The sequence below is a fragment of the Ammospiza caudacuta genome, chromosome 9 (assembly GCF_027887145.1).
Source record: "Ammospiza caudacuta isolate bAmmCau1 chromosome 9, bAmmCau1.pri, whole genome shotgun sequence".
Lineage (NCBI taxonomy): Eukaryota > Metazoa > Chordata > Aves > Passeriformes > Passerellidae > Ammospiza > Ammospiza caudacuta.
In genome coordinates, this window is record NC_080601.1 from 27,626,890 (window position 1) to 27,652,883 (window position 25,994).

The window sequence follows — 25,994 nt, forward strand, 5'->3', positions numbered from 1 at the left end:
TTCCCTCTCTTTATTGACTAGAAGGGAATCCAAAGGAGACCAAACTCCTTGGACTAGCTGTAAACCTTTTTAAAGAGGAAATATTTAAATTTATTGTCTAGAAGAAGCTTTATGGAACTGACTTTTCAGCCATGCTGAGTAATCTTGCTAAAGAGGCTACCTTGTTTTACAGCTTTAAATCTACTTTGGACTGAATATTAGCAATTATCCCATGGGGAACAATCCTGTTTTTTCTGGATGAGTTAATAGGCTCCTTGCGTCTCTAATTTCTATTGTGCTGTGAAGATGTGGATGATTGTTATTAAAGGCTGTGAGAAACAACTGGCCAGGTCATTGCCAGACTGCTATTATTCATGGGTGTTGTACCTGGGCTGCAGTTTGCTTAACATTGCAATCTATGTCTTCTAAATTGTTTTCATAGAGCTTGGCCAATAAAATGACACGTTTATTATGTTCATGCAGATCTCTTGTTTAATCAAGAATGCCACACGTGCTGTGAATGCAAAGCTGTTCTTGAGAAGTTTGTGAAACAAATTGGCTTTATTTTCCTTTATGTTTGAATGTAAATACAGTATACTTATGGCATCTGCAAGTGCTTGCAATAGCTGTTCAGGAGTGCTCTGTGCTATTCTGACTGTGGCATTGCTAATCTGAGCCATCTAAAACAGCCTGAGGTAATTTATTTTCTTCTTTCTTGGTAGGGAGAGGAGGGAAAAGAATGCAATGGAAATAATTAAAAATCATTATATATATATATATATATATATATAAATTATATAATACATAAATATATAATGTATGCATGTGTGTAAAAGGAAAAGTAAAAATAAGAGAATATGAGGTTTTGTTGTTTTGTTTTGAGGCATTGCTGGTCAATGGCTTAAAACAGAACAACAAAACCTCTGGCCTCCAAGAGCTAGGGCTTGTAGAAAACCAAAATGCAACAGTCCATGAGAGATAACTTGAGCTCTGTGATGCAGTGGAGGACGCTGGTGCTCTGACAGCTTGGTTTAAAGCTGAGTCCCTGGTGCCTGTTTTAGTGCATCAATTTTGTAATGAGAGCTGCTCTGGCTGCAGGAGGGTTGTGAGGAGCTTGGAGCTGTTGGAATCAGTCTTGTGCTGGTGCAGTTACTAAAGAGATCTGTATCAATTTCCATTTGAAAGGCTGGACTGGGGAGTATCTTCATTCTTCTGTGTTCTATAGGTGAATTTACAACAGGTTACACTGTTCCAATAACTAGGTTTACTGAAGATTATCTTTGGAGCTCTTGCTGTCTGTCCTGATGTAAAAAGGATCCAGAGAAATATTTCTGGTTTGGGAGGTGTTTTATAAGAAATAGTTGGTAGATGATCATCTTAGTGAAAGGACAGTCATAAAACATCAGAGGCAAAAATAAGCCTTTGGATTTGTTCTTTAGTCTGCCACAGGTACTAAAAGATATGCACACATAGGAAAAGGTGAGCACCCTGCAAGGTAAGAGAGAGAACCTGTACAGAGTTGATACACTGACAGATGACACTGACACTGTCCACTGGAATCAGCACTCTGGTCCCCACTGTGCTTCAGCCTCTGGTGATGCTCAGAGCTCTCAGCTTTTGCCAGCTCAACCCTTTCTCATGAAAAGAATATTGTTCCCGTGACTTCATGGTGCTGATAAGGACAAGACCCTGTGGTGTGACTGGTGAGGGAGAAGAGATTATTCTGATGGTAATCCAGGACTCTTGCGGCAGTAAAGGGGAGAAGAAAACTCTCACAGACCTTGCAGAGTGGCCATTACAGATCTTGTTTAGTCAGTTTGCATTCTTACTTTGTTGTACTGCACAGCCATTCCCTCTTATGTTCCTCAAGGGGCAGAATGATTTTTTGGAAGTTTTGAGAAATTTCTGGCACACCACATAAAGCATTCCAATGCAGTGATAGTCAGTGGGACTATTGATGCTCTTTAGAGCCCTTCTGCAGTGATGGGTATTGATATCTCAATGCAAGGTGCAAGGTAACCCTACAGCCCATGGATGTAAAGTTCCCTGAAAGTCCACTGGAGACCCTGCAGAGCTGCAAAGGATTTTCAGAGAAAATGAGACTCTGTCTCTTCCCCCTTTTCCACCTCCAGATTTTGGGTCCTGGATATCCTTCTGATGGTGATGCAGGTGATAGAAGAGCAAAGCACTGAGCCTTCCTTGTCACACCTGAGTAAAAAGGATCTACCTCTTAGAGTTTAGCATCCTAGATCTTGATCTTAAAAGTAGTCCCAGTTTAAATGCCAGCAGTCTCAGCTGTCATAAGCATGATTCTTATAGGAGATTCTTATAAGACAGTGGCTTGATATGAAGAATGTGCTTCAATTTCTCTGTCTCCTGGAGGGCAAGATTCTTTCAGATCCATAGAAATAATTTTTTAGATCCCGAAGTAAGCAAAGGAGAAAGATGTCACAATGTCAAGCCTTCTGAAGGTTTTCTGTTGAAGTGAGGGTTGCAGACTGGAGCCAATAGGTGTCTGACCAACTGTCTCTGGGCCTCAACCAAAAGTTGATAGAGCTTTGGATTTCTGCAAAGGTGGTTTGCCTCTTTTCTCTTATACAATCCATGTACATAATGTAGAGTCTGAACTTCTAAATTTCCTACTTTTACAGCTTGAAATTCTCAACCATAATGTTGCATTAAAGGAGACTGGAATTCAAGTTCCTCTATTTTTCTCAGTTTCTTTTTTATTTTTTTTTATAAGTAACAGAACACTTAAGTCTGTAAGAAAAATTGCCCTTGACAGCTTCAACTGTGCTGCTCCACATGTCCCCATGCAGGCATTAGCACAAGGTATTTCTAAAGTGGGAAAAACCCATTTTCTTTCTTACTAAGGTCAAAACAGATGAATGGATTTTTTTCTTAAACACATTCTACCCCCTCTTTGAGCTATTGGACTGACACTAAAAATTGCAATTGTATTGTGGCTCCTCAAAGATTCCTTTACTTTCTCCCACCCCACCATGAGCTGGTGCCAGTCTTTCACAGGAAAATTTTTTGAGAGCAGGATGGGGGGGGAATGTATTAAAAGTTTTAGTGCTGAGACAGAGGAGGATGTTATATCTGGCTGGCTCAATGTGGTGGATATACACAGAGGAATCATTCCCAGCTCACATTCTGGAAATACCTAGTGACAGAGATTTCATGTAAGTCCGCTTGTTTAGGCCCTCCAAAGGAGATAACATTCCGGCTCCAGGGGTGCTTGGCATGAGCAAGAGCTGCTCTGCACAGGAGCAAAGAAAGGAAATTGCCCAGAGTGTGTTTTCACAGCAACATACGAAAATTCTCAGATGAAAATAATTTGGTTTACTATTTAATGAAACAAGACAAATAATAATAGTAAAAAGCTACTTATGGTGTAAGTATTCAGCCTTTGCAATGATGATAAAAATGTGTGCACCTGACAAACACAGAATAAAAATAATAAAGGTGATTAAAATAATGAGTAAACATTATTTCAAAGGAATATGAGTAGGAAAAGGAGCTGCTAGGGCAGAGTCTGACCTTACCAAAGTTGAGTCACTGAGTTTTAAAGTAGATTTTCTTGCCTGCAGATGAGGACTGCATAAACAGAAGTTCAAGGTCAGGAGAGTGCAGTTAATTGGACAGACCACGTTTTTATTACCTTAATATATAGGATAATCAGATAATTTAATTTTTTTAAAATCCATAATAATGTAAAAATATGTTAATTGGCTATTTAGCACTCAAACTCTTGCTTCTGACCTTTTGTCCATCAAGAGCCCTGACTTGTGCTTGTCTCTTACCTCAGGCACTGTCCTATTCTGTGTGTCCCACTCAGCCTGACTGACCCAAGTTGCCTGTGATACTTACTCATTTAATCTAAATGATCACTTTTATTTTTATCTTTTTCTTCCTGTGATGATTCTCATATTTCACCTTCCCTGTTTAATTATAAATACTCTAGGTATGCATATTTAAGACATTGTGATTACATAATGAATTTGTACAATGATGTTACAGTTGTTTAAAGTGGGTTCTCATGTGTGGTGGAAAATCTGATTATTGGATGCTGATAGTTGCAGAACCGTAACTCGAACAATTTGTGCATTTTGCCCTTTTTCCTTCTGTGCTACACTTGACATTTGGCAAACTGCAGCAATCCTTCTTTTCCTGTGCTGCTGTGAGGAAGGAAATGAGCCAAAGTCTAAGGTTCTTGGATTTGCAGGAGTGGAAGATCTTTTAACTGGCCACTAAAAACAGATGGAAGGATTTATCTCCCAACAGGTACTTTGTTTTGTTCCATGGTAACATCTGTAAAACTCCAGCTCTTGGACTGCTTCTCCTGTGCTAGCAGTGACGCTTTTTCACATGAAGTAAGCCTTTGTAGGCATGAGGCTGGAGTGGACTTGAACGGATATCTACTCTATCTTCTGTCCCTGGGGAGAGAGAGAATCTCTTGCCCATGCACTGATCAATAACAACTGTTTGAGATGCTAATTGGAATCTGAAGAAGATCACTAATATTTATATATGTGTATGTACATATGCAGGGGAGAGGTGAGAGGGCATATGTGTGAGAGGAGTGAGAGTTCCTGAGTAGAACCTGGAGTCCAAAATGGTACAGCTATAAGCTGCCTGAATTTTCTTGAAAAATTACCTTTATGAGAACTGTTTTTTATTCTCTTCCTTTCAGAAATGCCTCAGACACAAAATTCCCCACATAGTTTAGCTTCATTTATAGAACCAGATACTCCTGCTTTCAAGAAAAACGCTTTCCTGTCCTGGCACTTGATGTGATCTCAAAGGGCTATGCCCCCTTACTTTTTTTTTTTTATTAAATTGAGAAATGTCCTCTGACGGTAGTGTACCCATACTTGGAGTTCAAGTCATTCCTTCTTTCCAGGTCTCCCCATGTCAGAAGCTTTAAATGGCCCTTCAGCAGAAATGTGACTGACTCCACAGAGATAAATTGCTGCATGAAATCTGCTGCTTCGTGGATGGTATCAGGAGATAATTGGAATAAGAACTGAGCCAGCAAAGTATCTGGGGCCTTTTTTCATTTTCTTCTTGAACTTGGAGGTGTGCACACAGCAGCTTTAAAAGGAAGACAGAGAAGGGGAAAAAAAGATAAAATTAAAGTTTCCAAGGCTTTAGAGGGGGGCTTCTTAGCAAGGGGGAAGAACTGGGATATGTGATCTAGTGTGGGTTGCTGAATCAATAGAAATAAATAATCAATAGAAATAAATAATTCTTTGCTATCACCTCTTATAAGGTATGATAGGGGACCCTTAAATCATATCACTACCTGACAGGAGAGATTGTATTTATGTTAAACTGAGTTACACAGAGATAAAGCTCAGCCTTCTGTTATTTTAAGCAATCTAGATGTCTTTTCTGGTGGGAATGTGTATTTATGTGTAGAAAAACCATCCTGAAAAGCTGGGGAAAATTCTGTAGGGCAAAACTATGCCTTGTCAGGGGGGTGGATCAGATAATCTGGGGAGTGTTTTCTATCTCTGACTTCTCTGACTAATGCTACTCACAAGCTGCTGAGAGTGTTGGTGTGTCCACCCTCCCTTCCAGTGTGTTTATTCCTAATTACCACACCTTTTCCAGACACTCTCTCCTGATTCTGTGTGACTGATAATTGTTTTTATATTACACAGACATAGACACAGATGCACATGAGTGTGTGCACTCTCCTGCAGCCTCTGGGACAGGATCCAGCTGCTCTTTATGGACTGCTGTAGGCATCTCATTTGTTTCTTTATTAAGGAGGTTTTGCACAATTGTAATCAGAGTTACAATTTTTGTGTGTGTGTGTGTGCATGCACTAAAGGTAAGCATGTGGGTATGCAGGAGATATATTTGCTGAAACTGAGGCAGGATTTCCCAATTTTATTTCTTACTTTTCTTGGAAAAAATGTTGCATGAGAGATACTGCCCAATTTTTAATGTGCAGTGGAGATGAAAGAGCCTCATGGCTGACTTGCAGCCACCATACAGCTAGTGGCTGTGAAAACCCTCCCTTTGGTTGATAATTGGAATGTCTGCCTTGGGAGGAGGAAAATCAGACTTCTTTTTCCACATTGTTGTAAAACATTATAGTCCAATTCCTTTTCTGAGTCCTGGAGTCATTAGTCATTGCCTTGCTTGTGGGGTTATTCAGCTGCATTCACTGCCACAGCAAGGATTTGTATGTGCAAGGCATCTCTGAACATATCCTAAATTACAGTCCCTGCACAAAAATGCCTAAAACTAAAAGCATGAAAGACCCTGTCAGATTCAATTAAAAACACTTTCTAGATTTGTGGAGGCCAGTAAGGTAGATCCATGACTCTGGAAGAGGTGTCTCTCTGTGTTGATGTTGATGTGTGCTGTTTCTTTGACAGACTGGGCTTGCCCTTGAATTGCCAAGGCATCCAAGGGAACCAGCACACAAAATTCCTGCCCTGCTTTTGCTTGTAAAGGGACAGGAGGAGAGAGTTGGGCTTTCAAGATCTGGCTATTTCTGCAAGCCACTGTAGTGGTTTTAGTTATGGGGTTTTTTAGGTTTTTTTTTTTTTTGCACCCTCAGATTCTGTTAATTCAGTGCAAGTCCTGTAAATGGGAATTTCACACTGCTGCTTACATCTGGAAGGTGCTTTTGTGAAGATAATGTGATCTGTCTCCAGCTGTGCCAGTGGGAAGACTTCTGCTCTGGCTCCAGCCCGTTGTGGTGCCAGATTTATATTGAAAGAGAGGAGGGCAGGGGACAGAAGGAGCCTGCTGTGGCAGTTTTCCCACTGGAAAGTGATAAGCAACACAGGCAAAGGAGGATTAAAGGCGAATATCCTCCTTTTAGTTACTGGTTCTTGTTTTGAGGACAAATTTGACAGTCTCAGCTGTTTGGAGATCACAAGTTCACTGGAACATGTTTTGCTTCTGTGTGTGATCTTGGGATTTGTCTCTTTCAATTTCAGAGGGCTCTTTTGTCTGCGCTGCCTGAAGCCACCCACAGATCATTTTTGTCTCTCCAGAGATTAAAAAAAAAAAAGAAAGAAAAAAAAAGTAAAAAGAAAAAGTAAGGAAAAGTCCTTTGCTGCAAGCTTAGTTGGCAAAGCTTTGCTCTTACAGAACTGCTACTCTGATTTCCAGGGGCAGGATTTGGCCTGTGCTTGTTGTCAGCACCTCTGCTGGTTTTTTATTTTGTCTTAGGATGTGCTATTCATTAATTCCTACTATCTGGAGATAAGTTTTCTTCAGCTATGCTCACCAGACTGGGGAAAAAAGGGGAGATTGGTGTTTAAGGTGTATGTATTCCTTTTTAGTTAATCATTCTCTTACTCTGGGTGAACTCAGATTGGTGTTTTATCTTCCAGATGATGCCTCTTACCTTAAATTATCAAAATGTGCTGAATTGGATTATTTAAGCTATGCTGAATTCCTCGATTGACTTTTTCAGAATAAAGTAGTCTTTGACTTTTCATATGTATTTGCAAAGTGGATTGAATCAAATTCTTAAAGTTTATTTGGAATCTTCTTTCTGAGTGTTCCCATGTAGAGAAACACTTAAAATTTCACTTAACCTCTCTTTGCCTCCTCATCAGTAAAACAAAGATGCTATTACTTGCCTTGTTTCATAGTGGTGATGCTTGTAGAATCTGTTAACACCTGTGGAATTTAAATTCCTCTCCTGGGAGCTTTGTAATAGTTCTATATGCTTCTCACAACTGGAGATGGCACTCTTGGGTATTGGCAACTGCACTCAGGCCTCCAGTGGAAATGAGGATGGTGATGTTGCATAGTGGGATCACTCACATGCACACACAGATTTTTGAGGCTGTATTTGTGTGAAGAGATTTTGATGAGACCAGGATTATTTGGTGATTGTTTTTGAGAATCATGCTACCCTGACCCAGGAAAACACTTGTACTGGAATAATTTCCTCAGAGCAGCCTGTGCCACGCTGTGTTTGGAATTCTAGCTTAAAGCAGTGCTGATAGCACATCAGTGTTTTAGGTGTAGCTGAACAGAGATTCACAGTGTTTCTCACTCTGCCCACCCAAGGAGGAGGTCAGAAAGGTGTTGTGTTCCATGGAGCATCATCCTCAGCAATAGTAACTGTGCTCTAAGACTGATTTTACATTGGTCTGCTGGGGAGGACAGTCAATGCCCTTATATCACTTGTTTGTTTATTTATAGTTTCTTCCCTTTCCTTGACTAATGGCAATGTCTTTGTCAGGAATTACAAGGGTTTTTTTCACTTTTGCTTTTCTGGTTTTCTCCATCAACCTGGGGTGGGACAGAATCAGTATCTGTGTTGGTGCTTAGTTTCTGCTTGCGGTCAGCCTACCACAGTTTCCACTTAAGCACAAATATAGATTGAACATGTAAATTTTCTTTTCTCCATCTTTTGAGTATTTGTTTGGGAAAAATTAGGCTGGTATTGGTGGCTTTTGACAGAATTAGCTTTGAATTAAGTGATTGCATGAAAGAGTGCATTAGAAATTAATGAATGTGCATGTCCATGTGCTTGCCAGTCAGCCCAGCTTTAGCTAATAATCTTGTGCCTTGAAAACCACCCACCACCACCAAAAAAAGAAACCCAAAACAAACAAACAAAATCCCAAAATAATCCCAAATAAGAAAACATCAAGGAGCTATAAATATAAGTGCTGCTGGTGTTTAAGTCCCAGAGCATTTAAAGCCAATTTGTCTTTGGCTGCGAGCACTTTTACTGACACTGGTTCACACTATCCTGTGGTTGCTCACATTTGAAATTTACTTCTTGGGTGCTGTAGTTCTCATATGGATTGGGGAATGGCAGATGGAAATTGCAGACAAGCTTCCTTTGGTTGGCTTGCAGGGTAGAAAATGTTGCAAGCATCATGGAAATATGTCTGTGGGCAGGAGACAGAGACCCCAGCATGCCAGAGCAAGTGAGTGGAGAGTTCTCATTTTGCACATGTAAATTTGTCTGCCCTCTTTCTGCTGTGCTCTGTGCTGCCTATTGCTCATCCCTGTACTCTTTATTAATTACACTTGGCAAATATGTGCACAGGGCTACTGATGAGTTGTGTTAATCTCTGTGCTGATACAGCAGGATCACTCAGAGAAGAGATGTCTCATGGAGTGAATCAGAGCTGGCCTTTCACATGTCTGTCTGACACCTACTTTGGCTGCTGTGCTCTTCCCTCTCTTGTCTCTAATATCAATGTCCCCTCACACAGGAGTGCAGGGTCTCCACACAGCCTTGGTGTGGTGCTTTTCACTTGCTCTGAAGTTCATTGTCAACCTGCTGAAGGAGCTGCAGTGCCTTTGCACTCCTAATTTGTGGGAAGCAGGCATTATATATTCCACTCTGGGGTATATGCAAAGCACTTTGCCAGTTTACAATTGGCAAGATATAGAGCTGGGTTTAATGAACTGAAGTAATTTTCCTTCGTAGTAAAATTTTATTGGCATGGAAGATTGTTACACCACCAAACACTCTGAAAAGCTTCTGAGTACTTTTGTGATTTGTGGGCTTGGAGATTCCTGATAATTGCCTGAACAATAGGGATCCCTTCAGGAATGTGTTTTTGAGATGGAATGAAATGTGGGCTAATATTCCTAGTTGTAATTTTTCTGCTTTCATACCAGCCAAGTTGTGTTAAGACTCAAGGCTGCTGAATGGGACAGTTTTGGACACTCGCTGTCTCTTAATTTAAAGAAGTGGTCCATCACATGAAATCTGGATTTAGTGGTTTAGTATGCTATGGAGCATTGTGTCAGGATTCCTCTGTGCCAGAGGCTCTTAATCTGTATTGAAGTATAGACCATTGAAGGTAAATGATTGACAAGTATTGGCATTTTTTTATAAAAGCCTTAAAGCAGGGTATTTAGTAGACAGTGAAAACAACCCCAACCTACATGCAATGTGGTGATGCATGTGTGAAAAATAAAGCACATAAGAAAATTCTTGTAGAACTGGAACAGCACTTCTTTCCAAAGAAAATATATTTTTTCTGATTATCCTTTCTCCATTCCCATTTCTGTCTACAAAACCAAAACAATTTGTTAAATTATTCAGGTCATTAAGTTTCGTGTAAGCTCAGCTTGAAATTGCATTTTCTGGAGGGATTGTATTGCCTTAAGGGAGCTGTAATTCAGCCTCCCTATTTCCACATTCTGTCCTGCAGACTCTTTCCCTGGTTTTTGATTCTCAACCAGCTGAGCTGCTTGGTGTCCCAAGGGACACCTGCCCTGGGGTGTCCTGGGAAGCACAGTGTAGTGTATGGAGCCTAGCCTGCAGGAGATGAGGAAATTTCATATCTGAGCTGCATTTCCTGAAGTGAAAAGTATGATCCCATAGCAAAATGCAGTTTGACATTGAGCTGACTTGGAATTAATTTTGGAAAGATTGGTTTGATGAATAGAAACAGCTTAATTTGGCACTATAAAGATGTTTTCTTTATTTTGATTAAATAATGCCTAAGTGTAAGTTTTTGCTGTTTCTGAATTGCTTGGAACTTAATACATTTGTATTTCTTTTCCTCAGAGCAAAATGTTTTAATTTATGTTGCAGAGTGGACATTTTCTATGGGGTGGCAATTCCAGATTTCTCTCAGTTCAAGGGAAGAAAATGTTTTTGTTTTGAAATAGTGCCTTAATTGTAAAATCTCCAGTTTTCAGTAGAATTCAGCTTTTAAAATGAAAAACGTCAAGATTTTCATGCAAAATTACACTGTCATGGGAAAGTAATTTGTTAGTGTTCACAAAAACAAGCTGAGCTTCTTTGACTACAAAGCAGAAATTGGAATCAAATGTCTCAGCCTGAGTCAAGGAAGGTCTTTCCCTTTTTAATTTTTCTTTTTCTTGTCAGAATTCAGTTTTGTAAAATGTGTCCAATTTTCCTTCTATTTTGTTCCATCCTTTTTCAACTAAAGCATTCAAACAACACAATGTCAGAAAATCTGGTACTTCCCCACATCTGCCCCTGCCTCATGTTTCTTCTTAGCATGGCTGGGGCAGCCTGCTGGTGCCTCAGAATATCTTCTGGAAGGGTTTGATGTTTCCTCTGCAGAGCTGAGTCAAACACAGCCCATGGAACAGCTCAGGATCCAGCCCTGCCTCTCAGGCTCTTGTCTTTGTCTCAGCCCCATGGTGTACCCTGAGAAGCTGAGTTTGCTCTGTGGCAGTGTGTAGGGGGAAAGTGCTTTTGCAGCTTTTCTTGGGAAGGTTGTGTGTTCAGACTCTCAGATCCTCCCTGGTTTGCAGACTCCCAAACCCTTGCAAGAGTTGTATTTATTGAATCTGGGGTATTTTTTCTCAAAGCAAGCGAGAGCAGAGTGGAAGCTGCCTGGGTTAGTGATGGGGGAATGTTGCCTGTCCTGGGCTCCTGTGGTGAGTAATTTTAGAGTCAGGTTGCTGTAGGTGTTACCACTGCCCCAGGAAATTCCTTCTATTTCCTGGGACTGTGTGTAAGACACTGCTCAAGGGGTGCTTGTGATTTCCATGCATCACCAAATAGAGATGGATGTTAGTCATCCCAGGCAAAAATTCAGAAAAGTAATACTAAGCAACATGTCTTTACTATGAATTTATACCCAGAAGCTGAGTAGCATTCAGCCCACTTCTGTAAAGCTGTTGTTATCCTGGGATTTGCAGGGTGGTAGTAGAGAAGAGATGCATGCAAAAATATAGGGCATAGGAGATCTGGGGAGAGACACAAAGAGCTGGGAGATTATGGATGCTGCCTTTAGTTGTAATTGCAATTTAGGGTAGAAATAAGGTAGAATCTGTTGAAATTTGATCAAGACACAGAGATTTTATTTACAATGTTTAGGAATAAATCCAGGATCCACTGAACTCAGCTGTCTTCAATGTGCTTAGACTTTGAAACTCAAAAGCTTTGTGAAACCTCATCCCAGCTGTGAGCAATAAGAGGGGTGTAATTCCAGGCAGGGCAGGGCTTGTGCTATAGTGCATGACTTCCTAGACAGTCCTCAGAAGAGTGCTGGCTGAGTGCCTGTGGGATTGTTGGGAACATCCGAAAAATGTCATTCCCATTGGATTTTAGTGGGGAGAGGGCTGCCCTGCTGGGTGTAAGGGGTGGAGGCACACAAACCATCCAAACCTTGGTTGCTTCAGCTTGCAGCTGGCTCTTCCCCCTTTGTATGGGAAGGTGTGTGCAGGGTTTAGGCTGCATTAAAAAGGATGTTAGCCTTATTTCCCCATAGGATAGTGTTGGTTTCAGCTGACATGGACTTGCATATGCTGACTCAAATCTGCCTGGCAGGTTTCTTTTCACACCCTGCTAGAAGCAGCTTGGCTATTATCTTCTTCCTAATGGTCTCTGCGTGGGGAAATAAAGGGAAAAATGCAATAGGGGATGGTAAAAGTGAATCCAGGAGAGGAAGGAATGCTTGGAGCATCTATTCTGCAGTCATTAAGATGGGCACTGAGTGCATAGTCACGTACCAAGGTCCCTCACAATTTGAACAGGTTTCTTCCTGGTATTATGCTGACAGTAAATGAGTGCTGCAGCAGCTGTGATATTGATTAATCCTTTGGCATTTTTCTGCAAAGCTTTAAACTTTGCTCTCTCTCACAGCTGGAGCAGATGTGAGGGAAGCTGGTCTGTGCTTGAATCCTGCAAGGAGGAAATGATGCTGAAATGTTAAAATGATGCAAAACAAAAATGAAGAGGTGCCCCGGAGCTCTTCCTTGAGGCTGGTCCTGTAGAATCCAAGGGAATGAGCTGTATGACATGAGTTATGCTAAAAAGGCAAGGAGCAGATTCTCAAATGCTCTTACCTTCCCTCTATTCCCTCATCCCACGTGAGCCTGGGAGCTTGCACAGAGGCTCCCAAGCTATCAGAATGCATAACTTCCTTTCTGGAGAGAAAGGCACTGGGCAATGTAGCTTGTAGCTAGGAGGATTACATTTACCTGTGAAATCTGAGGTCACAGCACCAGGTAGATCAGAGGGAAAGTATATTCCTCTGTGGTCCCCTGTGTACTGCTCAACTCCCTCTCCCCCAACTTCAGTTTTGCAGGGCCATGACTCAGGAGTGTTTTCTCTGGAAAGTCAGTGAGTCCTGGGGCCTCTGACTCTCCTTGGGGACTAAGGATCCATGTGAAGGTCTGTCTTGCTCAGTGCATAAGCAGAATGTCACACTCCATGTCCCTCTTACCACTGTGGGAAGGTGATGGCATGTAGGAATTCCCGTGCTCTGGAGTCAGTGACAGCAGATGGAGAAAAAAAAGCTGACTGTAGGCAAGATGGACTGTTTTGGTGGATGGGGATCTACATAAAAAACTTGCCAGTGCTTTCTGTGGAGACTGAATAATTAATGATAGAATGTTGAGAGACAAAAGAAATTGACTGTAATTTTAGATTGAACTATTGAATTAACAAGGGTGCATTTTGATTCCATCCCTGAATTTGAATAATCATAGTTGCAGAGAGGTCAGCTCACAAAGTCTGATTAATTCCTGGTGGCATGTTTTATTTCAAATGCAAAACATTTTGGGATTACAATAAGTGTTACTGGTTATACAATGCACTAAGCTAATGATTTCCCATTTTGTATTTAAACCTACTTTATCCTATAATACTGCAACTTTAATGGATAAATGCTCAGCTCTCCTTTAGGTGGTTTCAGATGCCCTTTGTATTGTTACAAAATCTAACATCAACCTTTTCTTTCTCCTCTTTTCCCTTTCTCTCTCACTCCCTCCCTTTCCCCTCTCTAGGTGATTCTCATTCTGACCAAGCTCTACGACTTCAACCTGGGGAGTGTTACGGAGAGCTCACTGTGGAGGTACGTGGAACGTGGAAATCACAGCTCTCTGTCTGGGGCTGACCCGGGCTGGGGGCATGGGGCAGTGTTTGAGCTCCTCACAGGAGGAGCTGGGAAACAATCTGAGACAAATGGAGCTGCTCTTTGGGAAAGGGATGCAAGATTAGAACACATTCCTTTAATGAAGTGGGGTTGGCAAACAAGAGGGTTTCATCATGTAATGGCACTTCCCTGACACACAGAGGAGCTTGGCTTCCTTCTCACCTTAAACAAGTCCCTTCCTTCCTCTCTCTGCTGTGAGGCTGGCAATGAGAACAGGCTCTATAGATGGGTACACACTTGCTAGAACTGTGTCTGAGAAGGCATAAACACAGTGTATGATATAATCTTAGCTGATCCTTGTTCCTCACCCCTGTGAGCTAAGATGGGCATCTTGGTAGTGACTTGGATGTGTTGGGCTGTAAGGAGAGTAGCTGCTGAAGGACTGGAGGTGCCACAGTGTCTTCTCCACTGTGGATGTACTTGGATGGTGTCCATAGCTGCCATGTTCCTAGTCTGGCATGGGAGATGGACTGTCCTGCCCTGGGGAAACATGCTTCTGAACAGAGTGTGGGTTTGGAAGTGTGTGTCTGCATTTAAAATAAAGAAATAACTTAAAATCCCCTCAGTCCCCAAACTTAGCCCTATAAATAGGTCACTTCCTTGATATTTGAAATCACCAAATTGTTTTATCCTGCCTGTGGAGTGGTATGCCTTCAACAGAATTGCTATCAGGTGTTTTTTACCCTAGGTACATTAAAAAAAAAAAAAGAGAAAAAGGCAGCCAGGGGTGGTGAGACCAAGTGCTTTGTGTTAGATTCACCTGGTGTATTATAGCTATTGTGAAACCTGCTCAAGGTGTAGTTGGTGGAATGGTCAGTGCATTGTAGCCTTTGCTTGGGTTTGAGCCCTTCCTGGCAGATGGTCTCTTGTACTTCTTTCTTCACAGGTGATTTAAAAGCCTCTGTTTGGAGCAGGCTTTGGCCATTTGCTGAAGGTTTATTCCTGTAAATGTATTTAAGGGTTAATTATTCAGTAGAGCTCTTGAAACTTCTCAATTTGAACAGTACTTAAGAAGCCTAATTGCACTGCACCATGGTAATCTGCAAAAGTATAAATAACCATGGAGCTAATAAGAGAGAACAGTCATTTCCACTTACCCTGGTACTTTTCAAGGTATTAATGCCTTAAAAAACTTTTGCCTCTTTACACAGCAAGTACAAATGGCACAGTGATTGTACTTTAAATGTAATTGCCAAACAATCTGCCCTGCATAAATAATGTAACAAACAGGCAAACCTTGTCTTTATCCTGAGCTTGCAGCATCACCTGAGCTCTGCAGAAAGGTAACAGCAGCATCCCTTTTGGAGGCTTCCCAAAGTGATAGAAATGTAATTAATCATCAATACAATTGAAAGCATCCAGCACTTGGTCAGCTGGGAAAACTCAGTGCTTTGTGGGAGCGTGTTCTGGAACACTTCTGCAGCTGATCTCCAGTGAAATAGGGGCCAGTGGGGGCCTGGAGATTCAGAGAGGTTGAGAAGTTAGAACTTCTCAGGTTCTTTGCTAAGTCTGTGAGGAAAGCTCAGGGTGAGAGCTAGTAGGTAGATCTCCTCAGCTCTAAACCTTATTTTCTGCTTGGAAAATTCAAGAATAAGCCATGTTTTACTTGACAGGCGAGTGTGGAATCTTGGAGAGCATCTATGAATGTCTCTGCAAAGGACATTGTAGAAATGTAAATAGATACTAAGTGTACGAAATAAGCCAGAGAAATACTCCTTTTCTTGGGATTTCCTGTTCTATTTGCGCATTCAGGCCCCTGAATCTTTCCATTATTTAAATTGGTGTTTTTCAATATTTTCTTTTCGTTTTCGAGACCCAGAACATTTTTTAAGGAGGATTTTTCTTTGCAGAATGAATGTAAGCCTCCTGGTAAGAGGTGTTCTTTCTTTAGATATTTTTGTAGACTCTTTGAGCCCCCAGATGGATCACAAACTGAATGCAACTTCAACTGTGTATCAATAGATGATCTGTTCATTTCCAAGGGGTTTGGCTTTTTTTCCCTGTGTTATGGAAATATGACTAAGCCAGGAGCCCTGCCCATCTGAGCCATGGTGCTGTTGTTATCTATCCTGACCACTTGGCAAATACGGTTGCCTTCACAAGAGAGGAGTGTGGCTTTTGTGGCAGAGAGCAATGAATTACACAGCAGAGGATGCTGAGATAGAGCAGAGTGCAATGCAATCTCCAAATACCATCTTGCCTGCACCTGCTCCCTGCATCAAAATCTCCTCCTCAGTTCCCCCTGGGTTTATAGCATGAGAGGCTTCTTTTAATGGAAACCTGAATTGCCGTATAAAAAGAATTTCTAATCCCTGCATCTAAATACAAAAACAAGTAAATCAATAGGAAAACATCCTGAATGTAATTAAAAAAGGGAGTGAGAGCAACAGAGGAAGAGAGGAGAATTAGAAGTTACATTTAAAAACTGCTCCTATATCAGGCTGGTATGAGCTTAGACAGGGGAAATTCTAGTCAGCATTTGAATGCAAGAACACAGACATTGCTCTAATATCCAAATTCATGCTTCTGGGGCTCAAACAATCACACAAAAGGTCTTTATTGCTACTGAAGCAGCCAGCCTTGAAGCAGCCAGCTTCAAGGAAAAAACACACACCCACACACCCCCTCTTCCTTGTGAATGCCACATCTCTTCTTCATCACAGGAGATACCTGTCAGTTGTGGTTTAGATTTTTGTTTTTCCCACTGAGTTGAGTGGAGGTGATAATTTTCCTCCTATGAAAGGAAGCTACTTTATTGCTACTTTACTATACTTGTGATGGGGTGAGTTGTTTATGAATTTCTGGAGAGATGTCTTTTTCATAGGTCAACAAATATAACTGTAAAAATTATTTAAGCTTTTAGACATGCAAACCCTTCATCAGTTCTCATTGCCTAGTGAATTATCGAACTGTGTAGTAAAGAATCCCGCCTGCATTAAATAAAAAATGAATTAAGGGATGGCCATATGTTTTCCATATAATTTTTTTTCATCCCACTAACACCTCCATCAATGAAAGAAAAAAAAATCCCTTTAAATCTGTAAACTTACATGATTTTGATTTGAAGTTCTGTTGGAGCACCTCTAATTCCCAGACTCTCTGTAGGCCAGGATCCCTGCATCAAACTTCATTGTCCATGAGGAACTGTAAGCATACAGGAGTGATCTGTATGAAATATGAACTCTCTCTCTAAAGAGCAGGTGCCAGGCTCTTCACAGGAATTGTTAAGCTATATAGTATTGAGATAGGGTTTTGGATTAGTATTCTGGATAAGTATTCAAAGTTGATATTTTAGTATTTAAAATGTTTTCAACTGTTTCAGCCAGTGTGTATTGAGCAGTTTCTTTCTGCTAAGATAACTGGAATGAAAGGTTTTCCATTGTTGCTTGCTTTAGTATTCAGGAATGTATTCGTTTATTTTATTTATTTGGATTGCAGTAGCTAAAAAGACAGCTTCCATCTCAAGGGAGTTCTCAATCTCAGGTGAAGACAGAGAGACAATAGGGTGATGCAGAAGACAGGAGAGGCACAAGTGAGCGAGGAGCTATTTGTGATCAATGCCACAGCCATGACTACAACACATCAGCTAATTGGGCAGTGGGGAGCAGTTTAGATTTTCTTCCAAAGTGCAAGCACTTGCATGTGTCAGCTCTGAGTCCCTGCTACCATTTTACCCACCTCAGATGGGTCCCCTGGAGTTCTCCTCCTCTGGCTGTTTTCCTGGCTAAATTACCTGATTGTACATAATGCTGGCCCATGCATTAACCCAAAATTGTGACTAACTATTTCTGTTTAAGAGGCTAAAATGCTGATGAAGAAATTTATATATTTTTTTTTCTTGTTTATTAACCAAGAAATTATGTCTCCATGGCAGCAGTCAAAAATCCCCAAGCATTTCTTTTTACTCTTGCGGCTGCTGTGCCTAAAGAGGTTAGTCTGTTGTCTCAGTCTCTTTGTTGAGTTAGAAAAAAACCCTTTCAGCTTTTTTAATAGAGGCAGCTGCAAAATGCAGCAGCTGCAGCCCTAGTTTGGAGCAGAGAGGAGCAAAACCCCCCAGCTTGATTGCAAGCTGCCTCATGTCGTGCATTGCTGTTTCATTCAGCTCTGTTTGAAATACAGGAGGGCTTCACATTGTTTCCTCCCATGGAATTGCCTCTCAAGCCTCCCACAGTCCCCAGAGACCCTCAGCATGTGCCAGTGTACGTCTAGCACTGCAGAAATTTCCCATCTCACGCTGATTTCTGTGTCCTAGGTTTGTTTGTGGCATGTAGAGCTGGCTTCACAGGGCTGCTCTAGGTGGGAAAGGGTGAATGTGGGGTGATGTGAACCTTATCACTCTCTACAACTCCCTGAAAGTGGGTTGTGGTCAGGTAAGGGGGTTGGTCTCTTTTTCCAGGCAGCAGCTGACAGAACCAGAGGACCCAGTCTCAAGCTGCACCAAGGGAAACATAGATTGGATATTAGGAAAACATTTTTCATGGAAAGAGTGATAAAGTTCTGGAATGGTTTGCCTGGGGAGGTGGTGGATTCACCATCCCTGGATGTGTTTAAAAACAGACTGGATGTGGCACTAAGTGCCATGGTTTAGTTGAGGTGTTAGGGTGCAGGTTGGACTTGATGATCTTTAAGGTCTCTTCCAGCTCAGTAATTCTGTGAATTCTGTGAATCCTTTGGGAACTGAGGTTTGATCTGGTTGCTCCAGATGTAGCAGCTTCTAAGACTGGTGAGTAAAGAAGTCAGGGATCAGGAAATTCAAAAAGCTTGATTCAAATTTCCATATCATCCCCTGTGAAAAAAGCTAAACCTGAAATAGGTCATGACAGAGCTTTCTTAAGAATGTTTCTATCCCAGTGTCAATACATTATTTAGATTGCAGTATGAATGGTAAATTCTGGTTTGTGCCACAACCTCTTGTTTAGTACTGGTTTGGCTCCACTGGGCCATTGCAGTTTTCCTGGAGTTTGCTGTATTGAAATGCAGTCTCCATGACCAGCAGCTGACATCTCCTCTCAGTATTGTCAAATTTGATTACATTTATAATTTTCCACTTTTATGCTGATGACATGCATCTTCGATATGTGCTATTTTCTGGATGATTGTATTCAGGCGTAAAATTAATGGAGCTGATTTTCAAAGTAGTAATGCTTCCCATTATTGCATCTTCTTTGGCACTTTTTAATAATGCTGCAAAGTGCAGAAATCCTGTGCTGATGAGGAGAAGGGTTTCTTGCATCTGCAGTGAGCCACCATCAGGGCGTTGAGGGAAGGAGCCAGCTGTGTGTGCAGGCACACTGATCTCTCTTGGATTTGAAAACCAGGGCAGCTAAAAGTTTGGCATCTCTACTGTTGCTTTTGGATAGAATGTATAAATAACTTACCTTAATGATGGTGAGGATTTTTAGGCTGTGGGAGCCAGCTATGAAAATCTTTGCAGTTGAGAGCTGTTAGGTGCAGACTATGTTTGCTGAAGAGCCAAGGGAATGGGGAACCACAGCAGATGATCATAGTGTGAGACAAGAGTTGTTCCTCGAGGCTCCCAGCTCCCTGAATTGCAATAGAGCACACCTTCAGCAAAATCCCAGAATTATGCAGTTTTTAACCTCCAGTACTCTTGATGATTACTTGTTTCCCCACAGTGGGTGGTCCAGGTCAGCCTGGTCCAGTTCATCCTGGCTGGCAGGCATAGATGCCATCTTGGCATGGGAACCCTTTGGGACATGCACAGTAACTGCATATTGGCCCAGCTGCTGCCAAATGAAAATGGTGGCCCTTAGTTTAACAGTGTGGTCTGAACAAATATTTAATTGTGGATGTCAGGAAATATACTGAAGGGATTGTTCAGATTTGCTTGGGCTGTGTGTAGCTGAATGGGATGAGTCATGGTAATTAAAAAAAAAAAAAAAAAAGAATTTAAGGAGTTGAACAGAATTAACCACAGGTTTATCCCTCCTCAAATGCACCACAGCTCCAGGTAGTGTCCAGAGCATACATTCTTTGCAGTTAATGCTAGAAGGAGATGCTGTCATTACAGCAAAGGGACAGTGTGAGTTAAAACTGTTTTAAACGTCCAATAATAAAAATTATTAGGCTTATCTTAAATTCAGGGCTATGCTTTAGGATTAGGCAAAATCAGTAATAGCAATGAAGATAAGACTTCCTTTTTTAATACCTTATTTTTTAAGAATAAGCTAACTTCTATAGAGAAGTTTCATTTGTCTCCTTCCCAATGTTTCCCTAGCCCTGTTATATCCCACAGGATTTTCCAAAAAGAGAATAATAATGTTCACACCTTTGCTTTCTAGTGGTTCCTTGCTGTAATTGTGTTAATGTTGCCTCAGAGATGGTGGAGACCAAGGGGGCCACTGCAAAATCATGTGAAAAGTATTATCCCAGCAAATGAATCTAAAAGCCTTTGTATGTGGGGTGGTGTGTGGTTTGAAGTCCCACCTTTGCTTATTAAGATGTCTTAGTCCTCTTGTTTCCTGAAGCTCATTTGTCTTTTGTGAGCCAGCCTGCTGACTGGTCCATTTGTTGTGTCTCTTAATTGCTTCATTAGTGACCTTTCTGTGGGGGTGGGAATGTCATCAGACAGGGGGCCTTTTGGATTTATTAATTTTTTGTTTGCCAAGAAAGCTCTGAGACTAATTGCCAAGACTTCCCAGAAGATACTAGTTTACAAATTTTTATGACACTTTTGATTTATTAATGTGCTACCCTCTGCATCTGCTCATGCCTATTCCTTGGTGAAATTCCTACTGAATTGGAGAGAATGAATAAAAACAGAACTGCAGATTGTAATGGTGTTTTGGATAGTCTGCTATTTTAAAAATAAATGCCCATGCTTTATTTATTTATACCTGTGAATGTATGAAGAGGTAAATCTTGGCTTTGTCTGCGTTCTGCCCCAGAACCTCATTTTGGTGTTGCATGGTGGGAGCACAGGTGTTCACGTTTTCATGTGCAGGTAACTCCTGTCCAACCTGTGCTACACATCCCCACTCTGTGCCCCGTTCACACAGCTTTTGCAGCTTGAAAACAAGGCAGAAGTTGTTGATGTTCAAACGTGTGGCTGTGAGCGGACTGGGCTGGTCACTGACAGTGGATGCTGCACATGTGTTTGGGTGGGGAAGGAGCACTTTGAATATAGCTGGAGAGGTTATGTGTTTGTACATATGTGTTGATCTCATAGCTAAAACTGGGCTACTGGGATGCTCCTTTTAATAAGTAGACCTGTGACCTTTTGGATACATCTTGTTTTCTGGCTGAATACAGCGAAGCAAAAAGAAAAGGCAATTTATCCAATTCCTAACTTTTTGAAGAAATGTTCTTGGGATGAAAGTGGAATTCCAAACAAAATGTACAGAGAAAAAAACATGCTGTGTTTTGCTTTAATTTTCCACAATTCAGGTAAGAGCCCCAGCCATCTCTCCTGAATTATTTATATTCTACAAAAGAACTGCAACAGGAGATACTGAGAATCTCTCCAGGGAGAGACTCATTCTAATCTTATGTGTGGAAGATCCAAGTTCAAGCCCTTGCTCTGAATAAGTATAAAGGGAAATGCTTTTTTATTCCTCAAGTAATTACATTGTGTAACTCATTGCTACAGGATGCTGTGAGGCAGAAATAATAAAAGCATAAATGGATTTCAAAAGGGGACTCAGTGAATTAATGGAGGATATTTCTGCTGGTAGCTGAATAACGTAATAGTGTTTTATAACAATGAAGGAACAGACAAGTCTACAGGTTTTGGATCAGAGTTGCAGAAACATCTTTTTTTTATTATCTGTTTGTCAGCAAAGAGCTCTCATGCTTTAAGTATTCTAATGGAATTGCTGGGATTGTGATATTGCACAGTATTTTAGCGAGTTTGGGATCTGGAGATCTTGAAGTCCAGAGAACTGGATGACAGACTCTGGCCGATCTGGGGAAAGAAATCATGCTCTCTTTTATCTCTTTCATATAATTTCCCAAGCATATTCTGTGGCAGATTAACAGATAACACAAATATTTGTAATTTGGTGTGTCTACTGTGACCATCTTATTCAAACAAGGGATTTGAGTCTTCTGCATCACAGGTGGGATCTCCATCACTTGGTATCTCTTGGATGTTACCACATTTTTTGAGTAAAGGTGCTTCATTGGCCTGGAAGTACTCTTTGAAATTGTAGCTTGAAAAAAACCCCAAAAAACACAACCCAAAATAAAAAAAAAAAGTCCAATCAAAAATATCTTTGGTATAATTTAATTTTAAGCTAGTCTTTTCAGGTGCTCAGCTGAGTCAATGGACACTTAGACCTGTTCTGATCTCTAGTCATTCCATTCCAGAAAACTAGATAATAAAATAGGAAATTTAGAGAATTTAATGCCAAAAGATATTTCCAGTGTAGATTTATAAGCATTAGGAGCTTGTGAACTAATGTGTGAACTAATGAAATTTGTTGTGGAAAAAAGTGTTCTAGGAAGCTGGAAGAACATGCTTGTCTCTGTGTTCTCAACTAATATATGCTATAATTATTATAGCTTTTCTGTCCTTATTGGTGAATTTCTTTGATTATGGCTCCTGAAGAAAAGAGACATCCTATCTCATCAGCAATGGATTTCAAGCTCTGGTCATGTTTCCAGGCATTCAGTTCTGGGGCTTTGGTGGAGCAGGTCAGAGGAAGCTTTGCCAAGAGCAAATGTGCTTTTGAAGCCTCACTGTCCCTATGAAGTCATCTTGTCAGGGCTGGCAGGTAAAGTGTGTTTGTGGTGCTTTGCCTACTTGTTTAGAAGCAGCAAGGCAGCACTCAGGAGGGAGTCTGTAGCCAAGAACCTGCTGTTGCAGATCCTGTGGGTGTTGTGACTGTTGCTGCATCAGCAGAGCCGCACCTGTTAACAGGAATTGGCTCCTCCATCGCTTCTTTTATCGTTTGGAGCAGCAATTCCACTGCTCTCCTTAAAGAGCTGCTCCTTTTGTTGTGTTATCTAATCTAACATTCTAATGAGATCTGGATGTCGACTGCAAAACTTTTTGCAGGAAGCCACACGTAAAGATGAATTTGTTTTGACCTTACTGATGTCTTTTTCTGATCACTCTTTGCTGTGCAGAGGAGTTTCGTTGGCACAGATTAGTAGGGAATGCATTCAATGGGAATCTGTGCCAGTAGTAATGAAAACCACACATTAAATTTGCTTATAAATATGCAAATAGATAAGTGAAAAAATAAAACTTTCTTAATAAATTACATAAGAGTTTCCATACTAAGGTCTCATCTACTAGGATTGGGAGAGGAGGTGGCCCAGAAAAGAGTATGTTAAAAATCTTACAATGTTATGTGGTATGGACAGGGTCACACTAAAGTGAGTGGGTAGAACATCTCATAGGAGGGAAGGCTGGGAGAAGGGAAGGCTGGAGTGGGACTGGTGGATTGCATCAGTGTGTGAAAATTCCTCAAAGCAAGGGGAAACGATGATGGAGCCATGCTCTTTTAAGTGTCTGCCCACTGACAGGACAAGAGACAATGAATGGGCACAAACTGAAACTTGATGTTCCCTCTGAATGTGATGGAGAGCCTTTTTTACTGTGTAAGTGACTGAACACTGGCTGAGGTTGTCTAAGGAGGTTGTGGTGCGTCCATCCTTGGACATATTCAAAAGCCATCTGGACTGACCGTGGGCAAATGTCTTCGACGTGGCCCTGCTTGAGCAGGAGGTTGGATTAGATGAAATCCAAAGATTCCTTCCAACCTCAGCAATTCTTTGGTGCCAAGAAGAATAAAGAAGCATTGACCTAAGGTTCAGAACCAGTAGAAGAATATGGTTCTCAGGACAATATGTAGTTAATTTGTGTATCTCCTTGCTGGAGCCTGGTTTTGATCATGTTTGAGGTGGGTTCCTAGAATCAGACGCAAAACCTTTCAAGGATTGTAGTACATGCAAAGACTTCATGTGTGGCTCAGAAATTCCCTGGCCTCTGATGAGTCAGACAGAGATTGATACTGCCATGTACTGTCCAGGCAGTCAGGCTGGCATAAGGAGCCCCAGGTTCTTGCACAGAACATTTCTGTGTTGGTGCCACCTCGTGCTTGCTCCAGTGCTGCAGTGCCCCTATCCACACTGAAGGTAGGCTTTGCATCGCCTTACAAGACTTCTCTTGAACCAAGCTGTTCTTTTCCTTTCTCTTCCCATCTCCTTCCTCCCTTGGCTTTTCTGTTCTTTCCAATTAGGCTTCAGATCAAGCCATAAATCTTGGATACTTTGTACACAACTTGTAGAATTTAGTACTTTAGTATTTCAACATGGTTGTGTCTATTTATATTGATGTTTTATTATGTCGTGGTGGTTTCTTTTCTTTTTTTTTCCCCAAATGCACTGCCATTTTATAATGGCTATAAATAATCATAAGGATGGAGAAAAGTTGTTAAAAAACTTGCAAGAAATCCTTCTATCTTTCATTTAGTCTGGTCTGTCGCTCTCATTGTGTCCATGGTAGATTCACTAGGCTTTTAATGAAGTTAAAAGTGCCCGTATGAAGTGGTTACTTCTCCAAATAATATTTACAAAGGGTTACATTTCCCCAGCCTTTGATTTATTTACTTACCACATGTGCTTCATCTGTAAAATCTGTCAGCCAATTATTTTACAATATATGCCTGACCAAGTGAAAATGAAAGCTCTTGTAAACTGCTGGATCGTGGGAAGCTAGTGCATTTTTATGTTTAGTATTTCTACCTCTGAACCAAAACTGTAAAAGACTAGTGAGGCTTTTCTGTAACCAGATTGCCAGGCCTTGTTTCTGAGTCTTTGAAGGCCAGTTACTTTAGAAAATTGACTCCATAAATATTGGTAGTCAGTTATATCCAGTTTTCCCTGAAGGTTGTTGTCCAGATGCCTGAATCTAGCAGCAGGCTAGCAGCTGGGCATTCAGCATCCTGCAGGTCTAGTCAGGCATGCAAAAATCTGGTGGTGTATTGGAAAGGTTGAGTTGATGTTAAATCCAAAAATATCCTTTGGCTTCTGTAACAGGACTATTACATGTTGTTTTATGGATCTCGTAGTCTAGCTCAGGGTATCTGTGAGGAAGATGATAGTAGGAGACAGGTAACAGGAAAATGACTGGCTGTTAATACAGCTGTTACTGCCAAGCCTTACCCCAAAATCAGGTAGTTTGTGCAGGGTTGAGAGATGCACTGTGAACTGACCTGGGTGAGTTCTAGTGCATTCAAAATGCAGCAATCTCCAGCTGTCTGGAGTAACTGCTGCCAGGAGTGCAGGGCCCTCTTTTTACAAAAAGTCCTCGAAGTTCCAAAGGTGCCTGGGGAGAAGTACGCAGAAAGAAAGAACCCATCACTGGGGCCTGGCTTCTGGCCTTTTGGAATCTAAGCTCAAAAAGAGTAATCAGCCCCATGGAAAGAGAAATGCACATTGATCCTCTTGCACCTCTTTCTCTGAAATGTTAGAAATTGTAGGAATCATTTGTTTTAAGAAGGAAGCCTGGTTGTGATTTTTGGTCCTGGGGATGATGAGTGGGCAGCAGGTTCAGAGCACAAGTCAGGACAGCTTGGAAAAGAGTAGTTCACACACAGGTAATATGTCCCAGGTCTTGGTGTGGAAACAGGAGGATCACACAACATCCATCACCACATAGGGGTGTATGAGTTTCCTTGAAAAATCATAAGTATGATCCCTCTAGGTCCTGTGTAATTACTTCAGGGATCACAGAAAAGCTTGACCATGAGGTGCCCCAGACACAAGTCTCTGTAAAGTCATTCTGTGGGAAACCTTGTGCTTTCTTTGGATTACTTGCAGCTGTAAGTGTGGCTGAGGAAAACCAGGGGAGTAAGATCATCTGTTCAAATGTCAGGTTTCAGATATAATGTTATATTGCCATGGAGTAGTTAAGCTACAGAGTAAGCAGTAAATCATGGTACATCATTCAGCATGCCTTTAACAAAGTAAAGAGTAAATGTCCCCTGGAAGATTAAAATCCCATTGGTTCTATTATGTGTAACCTATATAGATAAAAGGGATATCTATGAGGAATACAGTTACCACAGAACATTTAGCATTTTACCCCCAAGTGTGCATTTTCTATTTTGTACAAGGCATGGGGAACAAAAAAAAGAAGAGCTCAGGGGTTTCTCTTCTGGAAGAGTTTAT

General features: G+C 41.2%; 1 protein-coding gene across 1 annotated transcript in view; it reads left to right on the forward strand.

Annotated features, from left to right (window-relative positions):
• Positions 1-25,994, forward strand: part of SORCS3 (sortilin related VPS10 domain containing receptor 3) — a 271,149-nt gene that overhangs the window by 77,115 nt on the left and 168,040 nt on the right. Inside the window, exon 2 of the mRNA XM_058810200.1 lies at positions 13,705-13,772. Within this exon, the coding sequence (XP_058666183.1) occupies positions 13,705-13,772 (68 nt within the window). The remainder of the gene's footprint in view (positions 1-13,704; positions 13,773-25,994) is intronic.